This window comes from Nerophis ophidion, linkage group LG04, assembly GCF_033978795.1.
Source record: "Nerophis ophidion isolate RoL-2023_Sa linkage group LG04, RoL_Noph_v1.0, whole genome shotgun sequence".
NCBI classification, from domain to species: Eukaryota; Metazoa; Chordata; class Actinopteri; order Syngnathiformes; family Syngnathidae; genus Nerophis; species Nerophis ophidion.
The window spans coordinates 69839623-69864889 of NC_084614.1; the positions used below are offsets into that span (position 1 = coordinate 69839623).

Consider the following 25267-nt stretch of genomic DNA (forward strand, 5'->3'; position numbering starts at 1 on the left):
GACGCTCGGCTGGGAGAAGGATTCCAATAAATGTTGACCACTGACGCTGCGGTTCATGAAAAAAATAAAAAGAATTAACTGTGTGACGGCTGTGAAATAAATGTAGTCACCCGAGGATAATCCTGCTGACTTGTCAGAGTTCCCCCAGCAGCAGCTGGACATGCCCCGGTAAAATGTACATGTGAATTACTTTGTGTGACTGTATTATGTGTGTGCGTGTGTGTGTGTGTGTGTGTGCGTGCGTGTGTGTTTGTGTGTGTGTGGTCTGTCAGCCAAAGCCACAAGCCCACCATTCCTAACACGTGGTTACATCTGTGTTCCATGCTTATAAAATGTCCCTTATCCACTGCGCAGTACAAACTTGGCTTGCCATGCCTGTACTTAAACTATTGTATTTCAGTAATACTAATGATAACAACAACAATAATAATAAATAAATAAATGCGCTTTTCGAGACAAGTATTATTCAACTGTTGGCCGGAGGGACCAGAATGTACCGTGAGTCCTCGACTAGCACTTTTGTGGTTCAGCAGAGCGCTCCTGTGTTATAGAGGATCTTAGACTCAGGGTTTTGCAGCAGATGCTTAAAAACAGCAGAGCACTCCTCTCTAATAGAAAATCTTTAACTCAAGATTTGGTAGCAGGTCTTTAAAACAGCACATCAGTCGTGTCCTGTCATATAAAGGATCTTTGACTTGTGTTGGCAGTAGATCCTGACAGACAACAGGGTTCTTATCGAGAAAATAGTTCACTTGGGATTTTGTTGCAGGTTTTTAAAAATTGAAGAGCAGTCCTGTATATGGAGGATCTTTAACTCGCATTTTTTCAGTAAAACGTCTAAAAAAAAGCGCTCCTGTCATAGAGGATATTTGACAAGCATTTTTTCAGTGGGTCATCAAAAGCAGCAAAGTGATCCAATTCAATATATGATGTTCCACTCAGGATTTTGCACTAGGTCTTTAAAAACAGCAGAGCGGCCCGGTCCTGTAATACAAATGATTGTTGACTAGCATTTCTTTAAGACCCCAAAAACAGCAAGGCGCTCTTGACATATATAGGATCTTTGACGAGCATTTTTTTCCAGTAATCCCTGAAAAACAGCAAGGCACCACTGTCGATAAGAGGATCTTTGACTAGTGTTTCTGGCAGTAGATCCTTAAAAACAGCAAAGCACTCAAATTCAATATAAAATACTTGACTTATGATTTTGAAGCATGACCTTAAAAACCGCAGCACATCCCTGTCCTGTCATGTAGAGCAGTCCAGGGACCGGTACCGGTCCGTGACGCATTTGCTAACGGACCGCACAGAAACATTTTTAATTTATAAACTACCGCCTTTTCTCTGACTTAACTTTCGCCTGTCCCACTAAACACCCCAATAAGTTTGTTAAAAGATGTATATTACAACTAAATTGTTATAGTACATGGTCCAATGCACATTAATGGGCATATAAAATGTTAATGTGCCAGATTGTAACCAAAGGCTCATTTTTTGGTTGTTTTTATCTGCCACACATAGAAAGCTGGTCCGTGAAAGTAATGTATATATCAAACTAGGGCTGGGCGATATATCGATGTACAGCAGGTTTGTATCTGTGCGATATAGAAAATGACTATATCGTGATATTCGAGTATACGTTCTCACCCAGTTGCTTTTAGCTGCGGGCATTACACTGCAGGCTCTTCTCGCTCTTTCTTGTCTCTCCTTCTCACAGACAGCAAGCGCACCTTCTTACATACGTCACATACTATCACGTCATACGTCACATACATATACGCCCTCACGGAGCAGAGAGGTATCAGCATGGGTCACGTTAGCTGTGATGCTAACGCAGCCGTGCGAGCGGTAATACGAGAGAAAGAAGGTGCGAACGAAGGAAGAAGTAACTCCCAAGAAAAACAGCAGGCGGGCATTCGTCTGGCGGTGGTTTGGCTTCAAGTGGGAATATGTCGAACAGACAACCGTAATTTGTCAAGTGTGGGCCGAAAGTGTTCCTATAAAAAGTGGCATTACTGCTAATATGTAAAATCATTTGAAAAGTCACCCGCTGGAGAATGAAGAATGCTTACTCCGGATGTCAACATCTCCGTTCGGTGCCACACGCCCACACCATCAAAATGCCGAGGCTAGGGCTGGGCGATATATCAATATACGATATATATCGCGGATTTGTCTCTGTGCGATATAGAAAATGACTATATCGTAATATTCGAGTAGACATTCTTACGCACTTGCGGGCATTAAACTCTCCTCCTCTTTCCTGTCTCCTCACAGACAAGCAGGCGCACATTCATACGTCACTTACTGTCACGTCATACGTCATACGTACACACCCTTGCCCAGCGGAGAGGTCGCGGCGTGGCTAACGTTAGCTGTGATGCTAGCGGGTTGTTGTGGAGAAAGAAGGTGCGGATCTCGTAACAAATGAAGGAAGAACTAATTCCCAAGAAAAACAGTCTGGCGGTGGTTTGGCTTCAAGCGGGAATATGTTGTGTAGACAACTTTAATTTGTCATGTGTGGGGCACAAGCGTTGCTACCAAAAGTAGCATTACTGCTAATATGTAGCATCATTTGAAAAGTCACCTGCTAATGACTTTAATAAATACAGTTTTGGTAAATCGACTTAGTTGTGATTTCCTTCTCCGCATGAAAGTTTAAAATGAGCATATATTAGTGCAGTATGAAGTGAAATTAATTATATTTATATAGCTCTTTTCTCCAGTGACTCAAAGCGCTTTACATAGTGAAACCCAATATCTAAGTTACATTTAAACCAGTGTGGGTGGCACTGGGAGCAGGTGGGTAAAGTGTCTTGCCCAAGGACACAACGGCAGTGACTAGGATGGTAGAAGTGGGAATCGAACCTGCAACCCTCAAGTTGCTGGCACGGCCACTCTACCAACCGAGCTATGCCGCCCCGTATGAACAAGAATGTTTTAATGTAGACACATAGAATCATCATACTGCTGTGATTATATGCATCAAGTGTTCATTCAAGGCTGAGGCAAAATATTGTAATATTTATCGTATATCGTGATATAGCCTAAAAATAAGGCAATATCGCCCAGCCCTAGCCGAGGCAAACATTTCCACTTCAACACCATATGAACAAACTAGTCAACAGAAGGAGATAACATCCGTAGGAACCTACCACATAGCGAAGGACAAATACTACTTGATTTCCTATTATGCAGCCCATTTTTATTTGACACTTAAAATGTCTTCGACAATATTGCACTTTCTGTTTTGGAAATGACATTAAAGTTGGTGCCACTGCTTGATAACTGTTTAATAAATACACTTTTACTAAATTGACTTAGTTGTGATTTCCCTCTCTGCATGAAAGTTTAAAATGAGCATATATTAATGCAGTATGAAGAAGAATGTTTTAATGTAGACACATACAATCATCATACTGTTCATTCAAGGCCAAGGCAAAATATTGAGATATATATTGTGTACCACGATATGGCCTAAAAATATTGAGATATTAAAAAAAGGCCATATCGCCCAGCCCTACATTAGACCTGTCCCTGATGGAAAAAAGTTTGGGGAACCCTGAAATAGAGGATCTTTGACATGCATTTATTCACTTAAGCCCTCAAAACAGCAAAGGGTTCCTGTCATATAGAGGATATTTGATTAGTGTTTTTGTCAGTGAATCCTTAAAAACAGCAAAGCGCTCCATTTCAATATAAAATTGTTGACTTATGATTTTGAAGCAGGTCTTTAAAAAACAGCAGAGCAGCCCTGTCCTGTCATAGCGAGGATCTTTGACAAGCATTTATTCAGTTAAGCCCTCAAAACTGCAAAGGATTCCTGTCATCTAGAGCAGTGGTTCTCAACCTTTGTTCAGTGAAGTACCCCCTAATCAGAGCAAAGCATTTTTGGCTGAAAAAATTAGATAAAGAAGCAAAATACAGCACTATGTCATCAGTTTCTGATTTATTAAATTGTATAACAATGCAAAATATTGGTTATTTGTAATGGTCTTTCTTGAACTAGTTCGAAAAACATATTGCAATTGATATCCATCTGGATTCATGAACTTAATTCTAAACATTTCTTCACAAAAAAAGAAATCAATATTTATGGAACATGTCCACAAAAAAATCTAGCTGTAAACACTGAATATTGCATTGTTGTATTTTTTCTCACAGTTTATGAACTTGCATTCATATTTTGTTGAAAGTATTATTCAATAAATATATTGATAAATAATTTTTTAATTGTTGCTATTTTTGGAATATTTTTAAAAAATCTCACATACCTCTAGGCATACCTTCAAATACCCCCAGGGGTACGCGTACCCCCATTTGAGAACCACTGATCTTTCTTTCTTTCTTTTCTTAGTTTATTTCGAACATGACATACCTACAACATTATACATCAGGCAATTTCATGATTTTACAATACAGATCTAGAGGATCTTTGGCCAGCATTTTTGATGGCAAGTCCTCAGAAACACATAGGAGGACCTGGCAATTTTGCAGCAGGTGCTTAAAACAGCACCAGTCTTTTAGAACAGTTTAGTCCTCAAAAATAAAGCGCACCTGTCATATAGGAGATCTTTGACCAGTGGAAACATATATATTCTGTTTTAACATTAGAGTATGAGAAAGCCCTGGATTATCATTCAATGCCACATAATTTGACTGGAAACGTGACCCCCGGAACAAGTGAGTAGTGCATGTAAGCAGGCTGCAACAGTAAACCATTAGAACTAATCAACTTAATCCTCACAGTGGGTCTGTGATATGGATTAGTGAGCAGGATGTTGTAAGCATTTCACCAATTTCGCGCACTTTGCAAATTATACGTCATTTCCATTGTGCGCAAGCAATTTGCATATCGCAAGACGAGATTTAAAGGCCTGCTGAAATGAGATTTTCCTATTTAAATGTGGATAGCAGGTCCATTCTATGTGTCATACTTGATCATTTTGCGATATTGCCATATTTTTGCTGAAAGGATTTAGTAGAGAACATCCACGAGAAAGTTTGCAACTTTCTGTGCTAAAAGAAAAGCGCTGCCATTACCGGAAGTCGCAGACGATGACGTCACATGTTGATAGCTCCTCACATCTTCCCATTGTTTTTAATGGGAGCCTCCCACAAAAAGAGCTATTCGGACCGAGAAAAAGACAATTTCACCATTCATTTGAGCGAGGATGAAAGATTTGTGTTTGAGGATATTGATAGTGACGGAAAAAAAAACAAAAAAACGCGATTGCATTGGGAGGGATTCAGATGTTTTTAGAAACATTTACTAGGATAATTCTGGGAAATCCCTTATCTTTCTAGTGTGTTGCTAGTGTTTTAGTGAGTTTAACAGTACCTGATAGCCGGTGGGGTTTGACCACAGGTGTCTTGACGCCAATGTCTCAGCGAAGTCGACGGCAGCTTTATGGACGGGGCAAGCTCAGCTGATCTCCGGTAAGAAGCGACTTTTTACCACAATTTTCTCACCGTAACCTGCTGGTTGACATTCAGTAGGAATCCATGTTCGCTTGACCGCGAAACAAGGAATCACCGTGTGTTTGTGTGGCTAAAGGCTAAACCTTCCCAACTCCATCTTTCTATTTTGACTTCTCCAATATTAACTGAACAAATTGCAAAGGATTCAGCAACACAGATCTCCAAAATACTGTCTAATTATGCGGTTAAAGCAGACGACTTTTAGTTGTGTGTGTGTGCAGCGCTCATATTTCCTAACAGCCCGTGACGTCAAGCGTACACGTCATCATTAGGCGACGTTTTCAAGAAAAAACTCCCCGGAAATTTAAAATTGCAATTTAGTAAACTAAAAACGCCGTATTGGCCTGTGTTGCAATGTTAATATTTCATCATTGATATATGAACTATCAGACTGCGTGGTGGGTAGTAGTGGGTTTCAGTAGGCCTTTAAGACGAGATTTTGTGGATGGTTTAGTCCAGTGGTTCTTAACCTTGTTGGAGGTATCGAACCCCACCAGTTTCATATGCGCATTCACCGAACCCTTCTTTAGTGAAAAATAAAATGTTTTTTTCTTCAAATTCAATACAAACTTGTATGTTTTTGTAACACTTTAGTATAGGGGAACATATTCTAAGTCACAAAGACTTAATTTTGAGTTATTTGGACACAAGGGGAACATATTCTAAGTAATAAAGACTTAATTTAGAGTTATTTGGTTAGGGTTAGGGTTGGAGGGTTAGGGTTATAATAAGGCCGTGCCGAATAAGGCATCAATTAGTACTAAATGACTAGTTAAGAGCCAATATGTTAGTAATTTGCATGTTAATAAGCAACTAATTAATGGTGAATATGTTCCCCATACTTAAGTGTTACCATGTTTTTTTTTACTGGTGCACAAAATCAACCGTGCATGATCACCTTGCTCAAACAACAAAACTAAGACAGTGCATAAACTCACAACAAATTACACACCTGCAGATCAGTCAGCTGTTGCCATATATGTAATATGCCCACAGGGAGAAGTTTGTATTTACACGAAGAGTCGGGTGTGTTTTGATCTCCGCCGAACCCCTGAGGTCGACTCACCGAACCCCAAGGGTTCGATCGAACCCAGGCTAAGAACCACTGGTTTACTCAGTAACCCTACATTATTATATTTTATAAATATTAAACCAAGTTGTGGTAGTAGTTTAGTCAGTCAGGGGTGGCATGGCGTAGTGGGTAGAGCGTTACCGGCCAGAAACCTGAGGATTGCAGGTTTGCTTCCCACCTATTGACATCCAAACAATCGCTGCTGTTGTGTCTTTGGGCAGGACACTTCACCCTTTGCCCCCGGTGCCGCTCACACTGGTGAATGAATGATGAATGAATAATTGATAGGTGGTGGTCGGAGGGGACGTAGGCGCAAACTGGCAGCCACGCTTCCGTCAGTCTACCCCAGGGCAGCTGTGGCTACTGATGTAGCTTACCGCCACCAGGTGTGAATGAATGATGGGTTCTCACTTCTCTGTGAGCGCTTTGAGTGTTTAGAAAAGCGCATTATAAATCTAAGTTTTTTTTATTTTTTTAGTTTAGTCGTGGATGTACACTGTATAGTGGTTAGGGTTAGGGTTGGACTGAATTGAGGGCAATACTCTGTTATATTGAATAGATTTACATAAGTATTTAATAAATTGTTTTGACACCAAAAACATGTATTTGCGTGCATTGATTTGTAAAATGTGCACCACACATTATTCAAATACCGGTAGATAGCTGGAAGCAATTTGCAAAAAGATTGAGCATTATACAAAATTTGCAAAATGCAATTAAATGATAAATAAATGGGTTGTACTTGTATAGCGCTTTTCTACCTTCAAGGTACTCAAAGCGCTCTGACACTACTTCCACATTTACCCATTCACACACACATTCACACACTGATGGAGGGAGCTGCCATGCAAGGCGCCAACCAGCACCCATCAGGAGCAAGGGTGAAGTGTCTTGCTCAGGACACAACGGACGTGACGAGGTTGGTACTAGGTGGGATTTGAACCAGGGACCCTCGGGTTGCGCACGGCCACTCTCCCACTGCGCCACGCCGTCCCTTGCGCATTTTGGAGCTGAGATAAGCGCCAGCGCCCCCCGCCACCCAAGAAGGGAATAAGCGGTAGAAAATGGATGGCATTTTGCAAATTTCTCACATTGGTATTGTGCCTGGGCTTCACGGGGGAAGAGGGGTTAGTGCGTCTGCCTCACAATACGAAGGTCCTGCAGTCCTGGGTTCAAACCCAGGCTCGGGATCTTTCTGTGTGGAGTTTGCATGTTCTCCCCGTGAATGCGTGGGTTCCCTCCGGGTACTCCGGCTTCCTCCCACCTCCAAAGACATGCACCTGGGGATAGGTTGATTGGCAACACTAAATTGGCCCTAGTGTGTGAATGTGACTGTGAATGTTGTCTGTCTATCTGTGTTGGCCCTGCGATGAGGTGGCGACTTGTCCAGGGTGTTTACTGCCTTCCGCCATTGTAGCTGAGAGAGGCTCCAGCACCCCCCGCCACCCAAGAATGGAATAAGCGGTAGAAAATGGATGGCATTTTGCAAATTTCTCACATTGGTATTGTGCCTGGGCTTCACGGTGGCAGAGGGGTTAGTGCGTTTGCCTCACAATACGAAGGTCCTGCAGTCCTGGGTTCAAACCCAGGCTCGGGATCTTTCTGTGTGGAGTTTGCCTGTTCTCCCCGTGAATGCGTGGGTTCCCTCCGGGTACTCTGGCTTCCTCCCACTTCCAAATACATGCACCTGGGGATAGGTTGATTGGCAACACTAAAATTGGCCCTAGTGTGTGAATGTGAGTGTGAATGTTGTCTGTCTATCTGTGTTGGCCCAGTGATGAGGTGGCGACTTGTCCAGAGTGTACCCCACCTTCCGCCCGATTGTATCTGAGATAGGCGCCAGCGCCCCCAAAAAAGGGAATAAGCGGTAGAAAATGGATGGATGGATGGGTATTGCCCCTACAACATGTACAAAAGGTTACCTCGACGCCTCAAACAGCCAGCGGCGTGTACCGCAATGCGTGCGGAACTCCATTGACAAACCCCCCCGGTTGTAAATTACACCAAAACCTCCACGCTGCTCAGCCGCCTCCATTCAAAATAAACCTTTCCCCCCACCCAGCACTGCTATTATTACTCTTCAACTTGGCATACGCGCAAAAAAAAACGTGACACATGGTCGAGGAAGTGCACTTTTGCTTCGAATAAAACAGGTTCGGGCGACTATTCATGCGTTTTATTGCAGTAAAGTTGCCAAAAAAGGTGGGTCCGCATTTATATCAATTAACGCCGAATTGTAGAATAAAAGACAACAATTATGTCTGAAGAAGCTTACTGTGATTGATGATGAGGAAGAACAAATAAATAAAGACAACCGCAAAATGGGGGGTTCTCCGTACAGAAACTGGGTGCAACACGACAACATCGGGGCTCCCATTGATTATGATACCTTTAAATAAAAATGATTATTAATAACCAAGTAATATCTATAATCACTTAAAGACGCTACTAATTAAATCGTTAATTGGGCTTTAATGTATTATAAATCCCACCACTCGCCACGCAGACAATCGCCGAAGCATGTAAGCGGATTTAAACACACTCGCACGCCTTGTATGATGACAAAAGACACACATTTACGCGCCACTGAAAAGGAAAACAAACCTCTAAAAATGCAGAGTACAATTCGACACGCACCTTCTCGTCGAGGCGAATGATTTGCTCCATTTTGTCGTCGTTTTGTAAAAGCTCCCGCAGCTCGCCGGTGCTCAGAGCCCGGTAGCCGTCCGGGCAGGCGCTGGACTCTTTCAAGTTGGACATGTTGGTCGTCCCCCCCCAAAAAAAAAAAAAAAAAAAGCCCCAGGAGACACTTTAGGAGAGCGTTGAAGGGAAAAGTCCTCGCTGAGCTTCACATCTCGCTCACGTTGGAATGCGAGTGAGCTCGGCCTGCACTAGCGCGTGCGTGCGGCAGTGCGAAGTTTGACAGACTGCTCGCAGACATCCGCCGGATCCCTACCAAAATAAAAGCTGGCCGGAAGTAGTAGGGATTGACAGAATACAACATGGGTGTCAAACTCTGTAATTTCATTTAGCCCTTGAGGTAATATCAAATTAAGATTAGAGCTGGCCCGCCGATAATATTCAGCAGCGGTGCCTTCACCGCTGATACTCGTACTTGCTAACCCTCACGATTTTCCCGGGAGACTCCCGAAGTTCAGTGCTCGCTCCCAATCAAAAGGGACTGGGTTCAAATCCCAGTCAGGTCAATCGGTAACTAGGAAAGCTTTTATATCATAGTTTACCGAGACAGGTTCTCAATTAAAAATTTCATTGGGGCCCGAAATTTCCCTTTAAGAAGACCAAGGATGGGGGAGTGGTCAAAACAGTTATCTCCCAATAAAAGAGGACTGGGTTTAAATCCTAGTCAGGTTGATCGGTAACCAGGAAAGATCCAGTGGGAGGAGTTAAAGTTGCCTTTAGCGTCCTCTACATCCTACCGTCACGTCCACTTTTCCGCCATACAAACAACGTGCCAGCACAGTTACATAATACATGCTTTAACACACACAAGTGAATGCAAGCATACTTGGTCAACAGCCATACAGGTCACACTGAGGGTGGCCGTATAAACAACTTTAACACCGTTACAAATATGCGCCACACTGTGAACCCACACCAAACAAGAATGACGAACACATTTTGGAAAAACATCCGCACCGTAACAGAACACAACAGAAGAAATACCCAGAATCTCTTGCAGCACTAACTCTTCCAGGACACTACAATATACACCCCCGCTACCACCAAACTCCGACCCCCCCCCCCCCCCCCCATTTTTTATTTACATTTTATTTGATATGCCATTGATATTTTTTAATTATTATTGTTATAATTTGAAACTCTATTTTGCTTGTCACTATAAAGTTATACAAGCCTTGCTTGTTCAATATTCGATGCAAAACTTGTTTGGGTCCTTATTAAAAGGTTAATTTCTTCAACCTTGGCCCGCGGCTTTGTTCAGTTTTAAATTTTGGCCCACTCTGTATTTGAGTTTGACACCCCTGGAATACAAGATGTACTTTGTGACAGTTTAAAGTAGTGGTTCTCAACCTTTTTTCAGTGATGTACCCCCTGTGAACATTTTTTAAATTCAAGTACACCCTAATCAGAGCAAAGCATTTTTGGTTGAAAAAAAAGTAAAACACAGCACTATGTCATCAGTTTCTGATGTATTAAATTGTATAAAAGTGCTAAATATTGCTAATTTTTGTGTTCTTTCTTGAATGATTTGGAAAAAAATATATAAAAATAACTAAAAACTTGTTGAAACCTAAACAAGTGATTCAATTATGAATAAAGATTTCTACACATAGAAGTAATCATCAACTTAAAGTGACCTCTTTGGGGATTGTAATAGAGATCCATCTAGATTCATCAACTTCATTCTAAACATTTCTTCACAAAAAAAAAGAAATCTTTAACATCAATATTTATGGAACATGTCCACAAAAAAAATCTAGCTGTCAACACTGAATATTGCATTGTTGCATTTCTTTTCACAGTTTATGAACTTACATTCATATTTTGTTGAAGTAAATATGTGTATAAAGGATTTTTGAATTTTTGCGGCTTCACGGTGGCAGAGGGGTTAGTGCGACTGCCTCACAATACGAAGGTCCTAAGTAGTCAGGGTTCAATCCCGGGATCTTTCTGTGTGGAGTTTGCATGTCCTCCCCGTGAATGCGTGGGTTCCCTCCAGGTACTCCGGCTTCCTCCCAACTCCAAAGACATGCACCTGGGGATAGGTTGATTGGCAACACTAAAATTGGCCCTAGTGTGTGAATGTGAGTGTGAATGTTGTCTGTCTATCTGTGTTGGCCCTGTGATGAGGTGGAGACTTGTCCAGGGTGTAAACCGCCTTCCGCCCGATTGTAGCTGAGACCCCCGCGACCCCAAAAGGGAATAGGCAGTAGAAAATAGATGGGGCCAATTTAGTGTTGCCAATCAACCTATCCCCAGGTGCATGTCTTTGGAAGTGGGAGGAAGCTGGAGTACCCGGAGGGAGCCCACGCAAGGGAGAACATGCAAAGTCGCAATGGAGCCTATCTCAGCTACAATCGGGCGGAAGGCGGTGTACACCCTGGACAAGTCGCTACGTCATCGCAGGGCCAACACAGATAGACAGACAACATTCACACCCTAGGGACCATTTAGTGTTGCCAATCAACCCGAAACAATCAAATGTTGGGAAAGTAAACAGAAGAGGAGTTTGTGATGTTAAGATCATGGTGATCAAGGAAGCAGACTCATCAAACAGGCCTTTTTATCTACCAGTTGTTATTTCACCTATTTTAAAACAACAAAAAACTAGATTCTATAGTTGTTTTGCCTTAAAATAAGATGTTTTCTATTTCTTGTAAAAGAGGGGTTGTCTTATTTCAGGCACATTTTATATTTGAGTTAGTCCTGGAACTGTTTTTGTTGAACTTTTAAATGTCTTGTTTTCAAATGTACAGTTTTTTGTAACATAATTAGAGCCTTTTAAACATGAAAAACAGCCACATAGTGATCCATCCATCCAATTTTCTACCGCTTGTCCCGTTTGGGGGAGCCTATCTCAGCTGCTTTCAGGCGGAAGGCGGCGTACACCCTGGACAAGGCACAATCTCATCGCAGGGCCAACACAGATAGACAGACAACATTCACACTCACATTCACACACTAGGGCCAATTTAATGTTGCCAATCAACCTATCCCCAGGTGCATGTCTTTGGAGGTGGGAGGAAGCCGGAGTACCCGGAGGGAACCCACACAGTCACGGGGAGAACATGCAAACTCCACACAGAAAGATCCCGAGCCCGGGATTGAACCCTGACTACTCAGGAAGATCGTGTTGTGAGGCTGACGCACTAACCCTTCTTCCACCGTGAAACCCGGCTTTGAAAGTGAGAGAATTATTTTAAAGTGGATACAGTGTTTGATTAAAAGCTTGTCAAAGATCCTTTATATGACAGTAGATGCTGCCAAAAACATGAGTCAAAGATCCTGTGTAAGACAGAAGTGTCTCGCTGGTTTTAATAACCTATTGCAAAAACACTAATAAAAGATCATCCATATGACGGGAGCACTGTGCTGTTTCTCAGAATCTCCTGCAAAAAAGCTTGTCAAAGATCCTTTATATGACAGTAGCTCTCTGCTATTTTGTAAGTACCTACTGCCAAAAAACATGAGTCAAAGATCCTGTGAAGGACAAAAGTGTCTCGCTGGTTTTAAGAGCCTATTGCAAAAACCTTAGTAAAAGATCCTTAATATGATGAGATCACTATGCTGTTTTTCAAAATCTACTCCAAAAAAGCTTGTCAAAGATCCTTTATATGATAGTAGCTCTGTACTATTTTGTCAGAACCTACTGCCAAAAAACACTTGTCAAAGATCCTGTGTAGGACAGAAGTGTCTCGCTGGTTTTAATAGCCTATTGCAAAAACACTACTAAAAGATCCTTCATATGACTGGAGCACTATGCTGTTTCTCGGAATCTACTGCAAAAAAAGCTTGTCAAAGTTCCCATACATGACAGTAGTTCTCTGCTATTTTGTAAGAACCTACTGCCAAAATACATGAGTCAAAGATCCTGTGTAAGACAGAAGTGTCTCACTGGTTTTAATAACCTATTGCAAAAACACTAGTAAAAGATCCTTCATATGACGGGAGCACTATGCTGTTTTTCAAAATCTACTCCAAAAAAAGTTTGTCAAAGATCCTTTATATGACAGTAGCTCTCTGCTATTTTGTCAGAACCTACTGCCAAAAAACATGAGTCAAAGATCCTGTGTAAGACAGAAGTGTCTCACATGTTTTAATAACACATTGCAAAAACACTAGTAAAAGATCCTTCATATGACGGGAGCACTATGCTGTTTCTCAAAATCTACTCCAAAAAAAACTTGTCAAAGATCCTTTATATGACAGTAGTCTCTGCTATTTTGTCAAAACCTACTGCCAAAAAACACTAGTCAAAGATCCTGTGTAGGACAGAAGTGTCTCACTGGTTTTAATAACCTATTGCAAAAACTCTAGTAAAAGATCCTTCATATGGCGGGAGCACTGTGCTGTTTCTCAGAATCTACTGCAAAAAAAGCTTGTCAAAGATCCTTTATATGACAGTAGCTCTCTGCTATTTTGTAAGAACCTACTGCCAAAAAACACGAGTCTAAGATCCTGTGTAGGACAGAAGTGTCTCGCTGGTTTTTAATAGACTATTGTAAAAACACTATTAAAAGATCCTTCATAAGACGGCAGCACTATGCTGTTACTCAGAATCTACTGCAAAAAAAGCTTGTTAAAGATCCTTTATATGACAGTAGTTCTCTGCTATTTCGTAGAAACATTTGTGATTTAGGGCTACATAAATAAACATTGATTGATTGAAGAACCTACTGTCAAAAAACACAAGTCTAAGATCCTGTGTAAGACAGAAGTGTCTCGCTAGTTTTAATAACCTATTGCAAAAAAACTAGTGAAAGATCCTTCATTTGACGGGAACACTGTGCTGTTTCTCAGAATCTACTGCAAAAAAAAGCTTGTCAAAGATCCTTTATATGACAGTAGCTCTCTGCTATTTTGTAAGAACCTACTGCCAAAAAAAAAAAAACTAGTCAAAGATCCTGTGTAGGACAGAAGTGTCTCGCTGGTTTTAATAACCTATTGCAAAAACACTAGTAAAAGAGGCTTCACGGTGGCAGAGGGGTTAGTGCGTCTGCCTCACAATACGAAGGTCCTGCAGTCCTGGGTTCAAATCCAGGCTCGGGATCTTTCTGTGTGGAGTTTGCATGTCCTCCCCGTGAATGCGTGGGTTCCTTCCGGGTACTCCGGCTTCCTCCCACCTCCAAAGACATGCACCTGGGGATAGGTTGATTGGCAACACTAAAATTGGCCCTAGTGTGTGAGTGTGAATGTTGTCTGTCTATCTGTGTTGGCCCTGCGATGAGGTGGCGACTTGTCCAGGGTGTACCCCGCCTTCTGCCCGATTGTAGCTGAGATAGGCGCCAGCGCCCCCCGCGACCCCGAAAGGGAATAAGCGGTAGAAAATGGATGGATGGATGGACTAGTAAAAGATCCTTCATATGACGGGAGCACTGTGCTGTTTCTCAGAATCTACTGCAAAAAAAAGCTTGTCAAAGATGGGTAGCCAGTGGAGTTGCTGCAGAACAGGTGTGAGTAGTTTGATTGGCAACACTAAATTGGCCCTAGTGTGTGAATGTGAGTGTGAATGTTGTCTGTCTATCTGTGTTGGCACTGCGATGAGATGGCGACTTGTCCAGGGTGTACCCCGCCTTCCGCCTGATTGTTGCTGAGATAGGCTCCAGCACCCCCTACAACCCCGAAAGGGATAAGTGGTAGGAAATGGATGGACAATTTTTTTTTTTTGCAGTAACTCCCTAAAAAAAAGCAGAGCGCTCTTGTCACGTATAGGATCTTTGAGTAGTATTTTTAGTAGAAATAATCTGTACCAGGGTCAAGCTGTGGTCAGCATAAAATCTTTATCGGCTGCAAAGGCAACATTTCATATTTTTAATATCACAAGTATAATAATAAGTTAACCAAAAATGTGACGAAAAACGGTAAACACCGCCTTTGACCTGTGACGACATGTATGGCAGGCATTTAGCTCCCGGCGAATGTTCACGTTCAATCCTGGACCCCGCGTGATGCTAACTCGGCGTCAACATTAGCGTAGTTAGCAGCAAAGTTAGCATAACGTATACCGTATTTCCTTGAATTGCCGCAGTATGCGCCTGCCTTGAATTACTGCCGGGTCAAACTCGCTTCCCAAAATAATTAGCGCATGCTTGGTATTACCGCCTGGTCAAACTCGTGACGTCACGAGTGACACTTCCCCTGTCATCATTTTCAAAATGGAGGAGGTTAATTTGAAATCGCATAAAGGGAAGAAGATTAACAGCTATTCAGTAGGATTTAAGGTCCAAGCTTACATCACACTCAAATTTTTACTGCATACCTTTGGTAAGTGCAGGAGTGAGAAGAGGTTTTAAAATAATTAGCGCATGCTTACTTTTACCGCATGCCTTTGGTAAGCGCAGGAGTGAGAAGTGGTTTTAAATGAATTAGCGGCCCGGTGGCAATTCAAGGAAATACGGTATTCTTCTTCTGTGTTTGTTTTCCTTCTCCTAACTTGGGAGATAAGCGTGGCAAAGAAGCCAAAGGAAAAGCATGAGAAACACAATTGGACACAAGCTGAAGTGAGGTCTAGAGAGGTGCACTGAGGTCTCGCATGGTTTGCACAAGTCCCGCCCTGCACGGAACTAGTCGATGCCGTTGCCGCCTTAGCCAAGGTCGTCATAGTCCTGGTCCTTCCCGGCGATGTCATCGTAGTCCTCCATCAACGGAGGGTGGACCTCGCCTTCGTCGTAGACTTTCACGTAGTCACCCGACTGCTCAGCGACTTCTTCATAGTCTGAAACCTCGGCCAGGTTCTGCTCATGGTCCTGGAAGGGGTTGTCGTCGTGCTGCAGGTCCAGGATCTGCTTACGTTCACGAGGGTCCTCCTGGTTCAAGTCATGGTCGTGAGGGTAGGCCGTGATTTGTTGGAAGGAGAACATGCTGCTCTGTCCACTGTCGGGATGCTCGGTGATGTTTTCGTAGCTCTGTGCTTCTAAACAATGACAGCAAAGTTACATTATAATGATTTTACCATTTTTAAGGAGGCACTGAAAAAACATTAGTCAAAAATCCTCTATAGTACAGTATGACAGGAGCACTCTGTTGTTAAAAGGATCTGCTGTAGAGGACCTATTGCAAAAACCCGAGTAATAGATCCTTCATATGACGGGAGCACTATGCTGTGTCTCAGAATCTACTGCAAAAAAAAAGCTTGTCAAAGATCCTTTATATAGCAGTCGCTCTCTGCTATTTTGTCAGAACCTACTGCCAAAAAACATGAGTCAAAGATCCTGTGTAAGACAGAAGTGTCCTGCTGGTTTTAATAACCTATTCCAAAAACCCTGGTAAAAGATAATTCATATGACGGGAGCGCTATGCGTTTTCTCAGAATCTACTGCAAAAAAAGCTTGTCAAAGACCCTTTATATGACAGTAGCTCTCTGTTATTTTGTAAGAACCTACTGCCAAAAAAAACGAGTCTAAGATCCTGTGTAGGACAGAAGTGTCTCGCTGGTTTTAAAAGCCTATTGCAAAAACACTAGTAAAAGATCCTTCATATGACGGGAGCACTATGCTGTTTCTCAGAATCTACTGCAAAAAAAAAGCTTGTCAAAGATCCTTTATTTGACAGTAGCTCACTGTTATTTTGTAAGAACCTACTGCCAAAAAAAACGAGTCTAAGATCCTGTGTAGGACAGAAGTGTCTCGCTGGTTTTAAAAGCCTATTGCAAAAACACTAGTAAAAGATCCTTCATATGACGGGAGCGCTATGCGTTTTCTCAGAATCTACTGCAAAAAAAGCTTGTCAAAGACCCTTTATATGACAGTAGCTCTCTGTTATTTTGTAAGAACCTACTGCCAAAAAAAACGAGTCTAAGATCCTGTGTAGGACAGAAGTGTCTCGCTGGTTTTAAAAGCCTATTGCAAAAACACTAGTAAAAGATCCTTCATATGACGGGAGCACTATGCTGTTTGTCAGAATCTACTGCAAAAAAAAGCTTGTCAAAGATCCTTTATTTGACAGTAGCTCACTGTTATTTTGTAAGAACCTACTGCCAAAAAAAACGAGTCTAAGATCCTGTGTAAGACAGAAGTGTCTCACTGGTTTTAATAACCTATTGCAAAAACACTAGTAAAAGATCCTTCATATGACAGGAGCACTCTGCTGTTTCTCAGAATCTACTGCAAAAAAAAAAGCTTGTCAAAGATCCTTTATATGACAGTAGCTCTCTGCTATTTTGTAAGAACCTACTGCCAAAAAACACGGGTCAAAGATCCTGCGTAGGACAGAAGTGTCTCGCTGGTTTTAATAGACTATTGCAAAAACTCTAGTAAAAGATCCTTCATATGACAGGAGCACTGTGCTGTTTCTCAGAATCTACTGCAAAAAAAGCTTGTCAAAGATCCTTTATACGACAGTAGTTCTCTGCTATTTTGTAAGAACCTACTGCCAAAAAACACAAGTCTAAGATCCTGTGTAAGACAGAAGTGTCCCACTGGTTTTAATAACCTATTGCAAAAACACTAGTAAAAGATCCTTCATATGGCGGGAGCACTGTGCTGTTTCTCAGAATCTACTGCAAAAAAAGCTTGTCAAAGATCCTTTATATGACAGTCGCTCTCTGCTATTTTGTAAGAACCTACTGCCAAAAAACACGAGTCAAAGATCCTGTGTAGGACAGAAGTGTCTCGCTGGTTTTAATAGCCTATTGCAAAAACACTAGTAAAAGATCCTTCATATGACAGGAGCACTATGCTGTTTCTCAGAATCTACTGCAAAAAAAAAGCTTGTCAAAGATCCTTTATTTGACAGTAGCTCACTGTTATTTTGTAAGAACCTACTGCCAAAAACACGAGTCAAAGATCCTGTGTAGGACAGAAGTCTCTCGCTGGTTTTAATAACCTATTGTAAAAAACACTAGTAAAAGATCCTTCATATGACGGGAGCACTATGCTGTTTCTCAGAATCTACTGCAAAAAAAAAAAAGCTTATCAAAAAGACCCTTTATATGATAGTATCTCTCTGATATTTTGTAAGAACCTACTGCCAAAAAACACGAGTCAAAGATCCTGTGTAGGACAGAAGTCTCTCGCTGGTTTTAATAACCTATTGTAAAAAACACTAGTAAAAGATCCTTCATATGACGGGAGCACTATGCTGTTTCTCAGAATCTACTGCAAAAAAAAAAAAGCTTATCAAAAAGACCCTTTATATGATAGTATCTCTCTGATATTTTGTAAGAACCTACTGCCAAAAAACACGAGTCAAAGATCCTGTGTAAGACAGAAGTGTCTCGCTGGTTTTAATAACCTATTGCAAAAACACTAGTAAAAATCTTTCATATGACGGGAGCACTATGCTGTTTCTCAGAATCTACTACAAAAAAAGCTTGTCAAAGATCAATGAATCAAAGATCAAAGATCCTTTATAAGACAGTAGCGCTCTGCTATTTTGTAAGAACCTACTGCCAAAAAACATGAGTCAAATATCTTGTGTAAGACAGAAGTGTCTCACTGGTCTTAATAACCTAATGCAAAAAAGGCCTGTCAAAGATCCTTAATATATGACTGTTTTCAACAACCTACATTAGTCAAAGATCCTCTATTTCAGTAACTCTCAAACCGTGGTACATGTACCACTAGTGGTACGCAGGCTTTATTTAGTGGTATGCCAAAGTATCACTTGATTAAAGTACAGCATTTTATTTTCTGATATTACATATAAATAAATACAGTGTTACTGTTCAAACTATGCGTAGTGTTACACTGTGCACAAATGTTAAATACACTTGTTAAATAAAACATCTGCCTTGTTTTTAATCAATACGTAGGCCTACTACGCTACTGTATTTTACTGTTGGTCATTACATTATGGTTGTACTTTGGAGAACCAAGACTTTTCTGAGGTGGGACTTGCTCTTTTGCAAGAACACTGAAGTCAAAGATCCTCTTTATGACAGGGGCTTTTTGCTGGGTTTTTTTAGAACCTACCGCCAAAAATGCGAGTCAAAGATAGTCTAAAAGACAGAAGAGCCCTGTCGTTTTTTAATAGACTATTGCAAAAAAATTCTCGTCAAAGATTGTTGATATGACAAGAGTTCTGCTGTTTTCTAAAGAACCTACAGCCAAAAACCCAAGTCAAAGATCCTTTCCATAACAGGATTAATCTGTTGTTTTTCATAACCTTCCCTTCCATTTATTTTCTACCACTTGTCCCATTCGGGGTCGAAGGGGGTGCTGGAGCCTATCCCAGCTATTAAAATAAAATTAGTCAAAGATCCTCTTTATAACAGGAGGTCTCGGCTGTTTTAATACCATACTAACAAACACACTCGAGTCAAAGATCCTCTCCATGACAAAGAGGATCTGCTGTTTTCAAACACAAGTTGCAAAAACGCAAGTCAAAGATCCTCAACATGACAGAAGTACTTTGCTGTTTTTCCTTAAACCTACTACAAAAGCATTAACGCCAAAGATCCTCTATATAACAGAGTTGATCGGCTGTTTTAAGCACATACTGAAAAAACACTAACCAGAGATCTTTTCTATGATGACCAACTTGAACGCAGCCTTTGACTTTGCAACATAAAAGACAAAAGAGAGGCAACGACATAAACCAAGTCATGGTTTATTTTAGTTCCCTGGGCTGACAGAAGTGGTTTCTTTGTTTCATTTCTCATCAGACGTCGGCCACAAAGTGAATTTTTTTTTGGGTCCCACAGACATTTTTTTTTTTTAAAGACGTGCTCACTGGCCAACAATAAATACCAAGTTTGAGTGATGCGTGGTCACAGTGTATTCTGGAATATTGTCAAACATTACAAACCATTCTTCATTTTACCTGCCAACAGAAACTGGGTCCGAGGAGGCAGGGCAGGAGTTGCGGTCTGGTTCCTCTCTTGGTAGTTATTTTCCCTGAGTGGTGGAAGAGAACATTAGTGTTTACAACTCAAATGTTTTTTTTTTTGTGACTTTGGAGAAATGTACGAGTTGATTTTTTGTCTTTCTTTGTCTCTATTAAGTGAGAGCGAGCTGCCAGTAAGCAAGATTAGCATAGCTAACACATATATATGCTGCAATTATCACAATTTTCCTAAAAAACTCTTAACTATTTTTTAAAAATGCCATTTGAATGCTATTTTACGGAAATGGACAAGTTGGTTTCAAAGTTTTTTGTCTATGAAGCGAGAGCTAGCTGTCACTTACCAAGATTAGCATAGTTAACACACAAACCGAAATTTACAATTATCACCATTTTCCCAAAAATACTATTATTATTCTCTCAATATAATTTGAAAAAAATAACATTTAAATGAATTATTGGCTAGTTTAAGGAAATGCACAAGTTTTTTTTCAATGTTTCGTTTTGTCATTAAAGCAAGAGCTAGCTTCAAGAAAGCAAGAATAGCATAGCTAACTCACATACCACAATCTGCAATTATTACCATTTTCCTTAAAATACTATCAATATTCTTCCAAAATACGTTAAAGAAAATAACTAAAATAAATTATTGTTAGTGAGTTTAAGGAAATGTACAAGTTCTTTTGAATTTTTTTTTTCCTCTATCAAGTGAGAGCTACTCGCCAATTAGAAAGATTAACATAGAATAGCTAACACACAAACCAACACTCAAATCATATATATATATATATATATATCTATCTATATATATATATAGATATATATATCTATATATATATATAGATAGATATATATATATCTATATATATATATAGATAGATATATATATCTATATATATATATATATAATATATATATATATATATATATATTATATATATATATATATATAATACATAAATGATAAATGGGTTGTACTTGTATAGCGCTTTTCTACCTTCAAGGTACTCAAAGCGCTTTGACACTACTTCCACATTTACCCATTCACACACACATTCACACACTGATGGAGGGAGCTGCCATGCAAGGCGCCAACCAGCACCCATCAGGAGCAAGGGTGAAGTGTCTTGCTCAGGACACAACGGACGTGACGAGGTTGGTACTAGGTGGGAATTGAACCAGGGACGCTCGGGTTGCGCACGGCCACTCTCCCCACTGCGCCACGCCGTCCCATACATACATATATATGATTATATACAGTGTATATAATAAACACATATATATATACATATATATATATACATACACACACACATATATTTACATATGTATATATGTATATACATACATATACACATATATACATATACAAATGTCTATATTGTATATATATACATATACACATATATATATGTATGAATGTATGTATGTATGTATATACGTACATATATACACACATGCATATATACACACATACATACATATATATACACACAAACATACTTACACATATATAAATATATACACATGTATACATATATACACATATGTACATACATATATACATATATATGTGGTGCAGTGGAAGAGTGGCCGTGCGCAACCCGAGGGTCCCTTGTTCAATCCCCACCTAGTACCAACCTCGTCACGTCCGTTGTGTCCTGAGCAAGACACTTCACCCTTAATCCTCATGGGTGCTGGTTAGCGCCTTGCATGGCAGCTCCCTCCATCAGTGTGTCAATGTGTGTGTGAATGGGTAAATGTGGAAGTAGTGTCAAAGCGCTTTGAGTACCTTGAAGGTAGAAAAACGCTATACAAGTACAACCATTATTTATCATTTACATACATACATGTAGACATACATATACATAAATACATATATACATACATGCATATATATACATTTATATACACACATACATACATACACATATATACACATGTATACATATATATCGCCCTATCCGCTCCACAGAGGACGCCATCTCCTCTGCACTCCACCTGAACTTAGAACATCTGGAAGGAAAGGACACACGTGCGGATGTTGTTCCTGGACTTCAGCTCGGCATTCAACACCATCATCCTGCAGCACTTGGTGAGTAAACTGGCCCCACTTGGATTCAGTACCCCCCTATGCAACTGGCTGCTTGACTTCCTCACAGACAGACCCCCAATCTGTGAGAGTGGGCAACAACACCTCCAGTGTCATCTCCCTGAGCACCGGCTCCCCCCAGAGCTACGTCTTGAGTCCGCTGCTGTTCACGTCGATGACTCATGACTGCTGCGCCAGGTCCACTACTAACCACATTGTGAAGTATAGGGACGACACGACAGTGGTGGGCCTCATCCGTGACAACAATGACATGGACAACAGGGAGGAGGTGAAACATCTGGTTGACTGGTGCAGAACCAACAACCTGGTCCTGAATGTCAACAAGACCAAGGAGATCATCGTTGACTTCAGGAAGCACCAGTCCAGCCACGCTCCACTCTACATCAACGGCGCAGCGGTAGAGATGGTAAGCAACACCAAGTTCCTGGGGGTGCAGATCACTGACAATATAACCTGGTCCCTACACACCGGAGCTTTTGTAAAAAGAGCTCAGCAGCGCATGCACTTTTTGCGTCGAATGAAAAGGGCACAGCTCCCTCCCCCCATTCTCAGCACATTCTACAGAGGCACTATAGAGAGCCTGCTGACCAACAGCATCTCTGTCTGGACTGGAGCCTGCAATGCCTCAGACTGGAAGTCTCTCCAGAGAGTGGTGAGGATGGCGGAAAAGCTTATCAGGACCCCTCTTCCTCCTATCCAGGAGATGGCAAAAAGCCGCTGCCTGACCAGGGCACAGAAAATCTGCAAAGACTCCTCCCAGCCCCACCAAGGACTGTTTTCACTGCTGGACTCTAGAAAGAGGTTCCGCAGCCTCCGAAGCAGAACCTCCAAGTTCTGTAACAGCTCCTTCCCGCAGGCCGTAAGACTCTTGAACGCATCATAATTAAATTATCCCCTCAACTCCCCCCAAAATGGATTAACTCGCTGGAATACAAAAGACAATACAACATACATCCATAAACGTGGACGCTTGTGAAAAAGTGCAATATATTATCTGTACATTAATCTATTTATTTATTTATATATATTTATATATATTTATATTATATATATATTTACCGTATTTCCTTGAATTGCCGCAGGGCATATAGTATGCGCCTGCCTTGAATTACTGCCGGGTCAAACTGGCTTCCCAAAATAATTAGCGCATGCTTAGTATTACCGCCTGGTCAAACTCATGACGTCACAAGTGACACTTCCCCTGTCAGCATTTTCAAAATGGAGGAGGCTGATTTCAATACCGGTAATTTGAAATCGCATAAAGCTTAGATCACAATCAAATTTTTACTGCATACCTTTGGTAAGTGCCGGAGTGAGAAGAGGTTTTAAAATAATTAGCGCATGCTTACTTTTACCGCATGCCTTTGGTAAGCGCAGGAGTTAGAAGAGGTTTTAAATTAATTAGCGCCCCGGCGGTAATTCAAGGAAATACGGTATATATTATTAATATATATTTATTTAATTATACATGCACCTTATTGCTATTTTTTTTTCCTGCACTACCATTAGCTTATGTAACGAAATTTCGTTACTATCTATGTGTATATGTACATGTATACATACGTACATGTATGTATATATGTATATATAGGTATATATAGGTATACATGTATATTTTTAGACTTACACTTCCTTTTGATTGTCATTCAAATTTGAACTTTACAGCACAGATAAGAACGCATACATATATACATACGCATACATACATTTATATATACATATATACATACACATATTTACATGCATATATATACATACATACACACACATATATATATGTATATATATATATATATATACATACATACATACAAACAAACATACATACATACATACATACATACACATATATACATGCATATATATATACATGTATATATATACATGTATATATATATATACATGTATATATATATATATATATTTATATATATACATATAAATATATATACATATAAATAAATATATATATATATATATATATATATCGTAGTGGTTTGTGTTGTGGTTTGTGCAGCCCTTTGAGAAATTAGAGATTTAGGGCTGTATAAGCAAACATTGATTGATTGATTGATATATATGTAAACATATATACTGTATGTATATTAATATATATATATATATATACACACACACATTCACATATATATATATATATATATATAATTAGCGGTATGGCGTAGTGGGTAGAGCGGCCGTGCCAGAAACCTGAGGGTTGCAGGTTCGCTTCCCACCTATGGACATCAAAGTTGCTGCCGTTGTGTCCTTGGGCAGGACACTTCACCCTTTGCCCCCGGTGCCGCTCACACCGGTGAATGAATGATGAATGAATGATTGGTCGTGGTCGGAGGGGACGTAGGCGCAAACTGCCAGCCAAGCTTCCGTCAGTCTACCCCAGGGCAGCTGTGGCTACTGATGTAGCTTACCACCACCAGGTGTGAATGAATGATGGGTTCCCACTTCTCTGTGAGCGCTTTGAGTATATAACAATAGAAGAGCGCGATATAAATCTAATCCATTACATATATATATATATATATATATATATATATATATATATATATATATATATGATGAATATATACAGCGAGGAAGAGAGAGAGAGAGAGAGAGAGAGAGAGAGATAATATTTTTGTATTACTTGGTCGTTGCTTTGTGATCCAGCTGGTATTTTTCTGTGAAACAAACAAAAAAAGATTCAGTTAAAAAAAAAAATCCTTTTTCTAAATTCATTAATCTAGTTATTTTTTTAATTCACATTTAATACTACGCCACATTGCCCACGGCGAGCTTCAAAATGTCGATTACAGTAAGAGAGGGCAAAACATATCTACCATCTACTGCTACGTGTGACTAAATATTATCGCTGGACAGATGTTTTGCTGCAAAAACACCAGTCAAAGATTCTCTATTCACTCTTTCTTAACCATTGGGTCCGTTGTTGGGCAGCGACCGCCCCCTAGTGGGCTGCCAAAAAACATGTTTCTCAGCTGTGGTACTTTGAGGCTGCAGTGGTAATACACCTTTCCACCAGCTGTGGCAGTAATGCGTCAGTCAGTTGACTGAGGGACAAATCACAAGCTCCAACAATCAGAAGAAGTCACGAAGAAGTAGTCCTC

At 40.5% G+C, this 25267-nt stretch overlaps 2 protein-coding genes across 2 annotated transcripts in view; both read right to left on the reverse strand.

Moving 5' to 3' along the window:
- vps37d (VPS37D subunit of ESCRT-I) overlaps nt 1-9465 on the reverse strand; it is a 59587-nt gene extending 50122 nt beyond the window's left edge. Inside the window, exon 1 of the mRNA XM_061898919.1 lies at nt 9191-9465. Coding sequence (XP_061754903.1) covers nt 9191-9313 — 123 coding nt within the window. The 5' untranslated portion in view covers nt 9314-9465. The remainder of the gene's footprint in view (nt 1-9190) is intronic.
- Nucleotides 9466-15014: 5549 nt separating this feature from the next.
- LOC133551811 (aquaporin-11-like) overlaps nt 15015-25267 on the reverse strand; it is a 33914-nt gene continuing 23661 nt past the window's right edge. The window contains exons 3-5 of the mRNA XM_061898920.1: nt 24790-24823; nt 20015-20088; nt 15015-16166 (exon numbers count right to left, since the gene is read on the reverse strand). Coding sequence (XP_061754904.1) covers nt 15838-16166; nt 20015-20088; nt 24790-24823 — 437 coding nt within the window. The 3' untranslated portion in view covers nt 15015-15837. The remainder of the gene's footprint in view (nt 16167-20014; nt 20089-24789; nt 24824-25267) is intronic.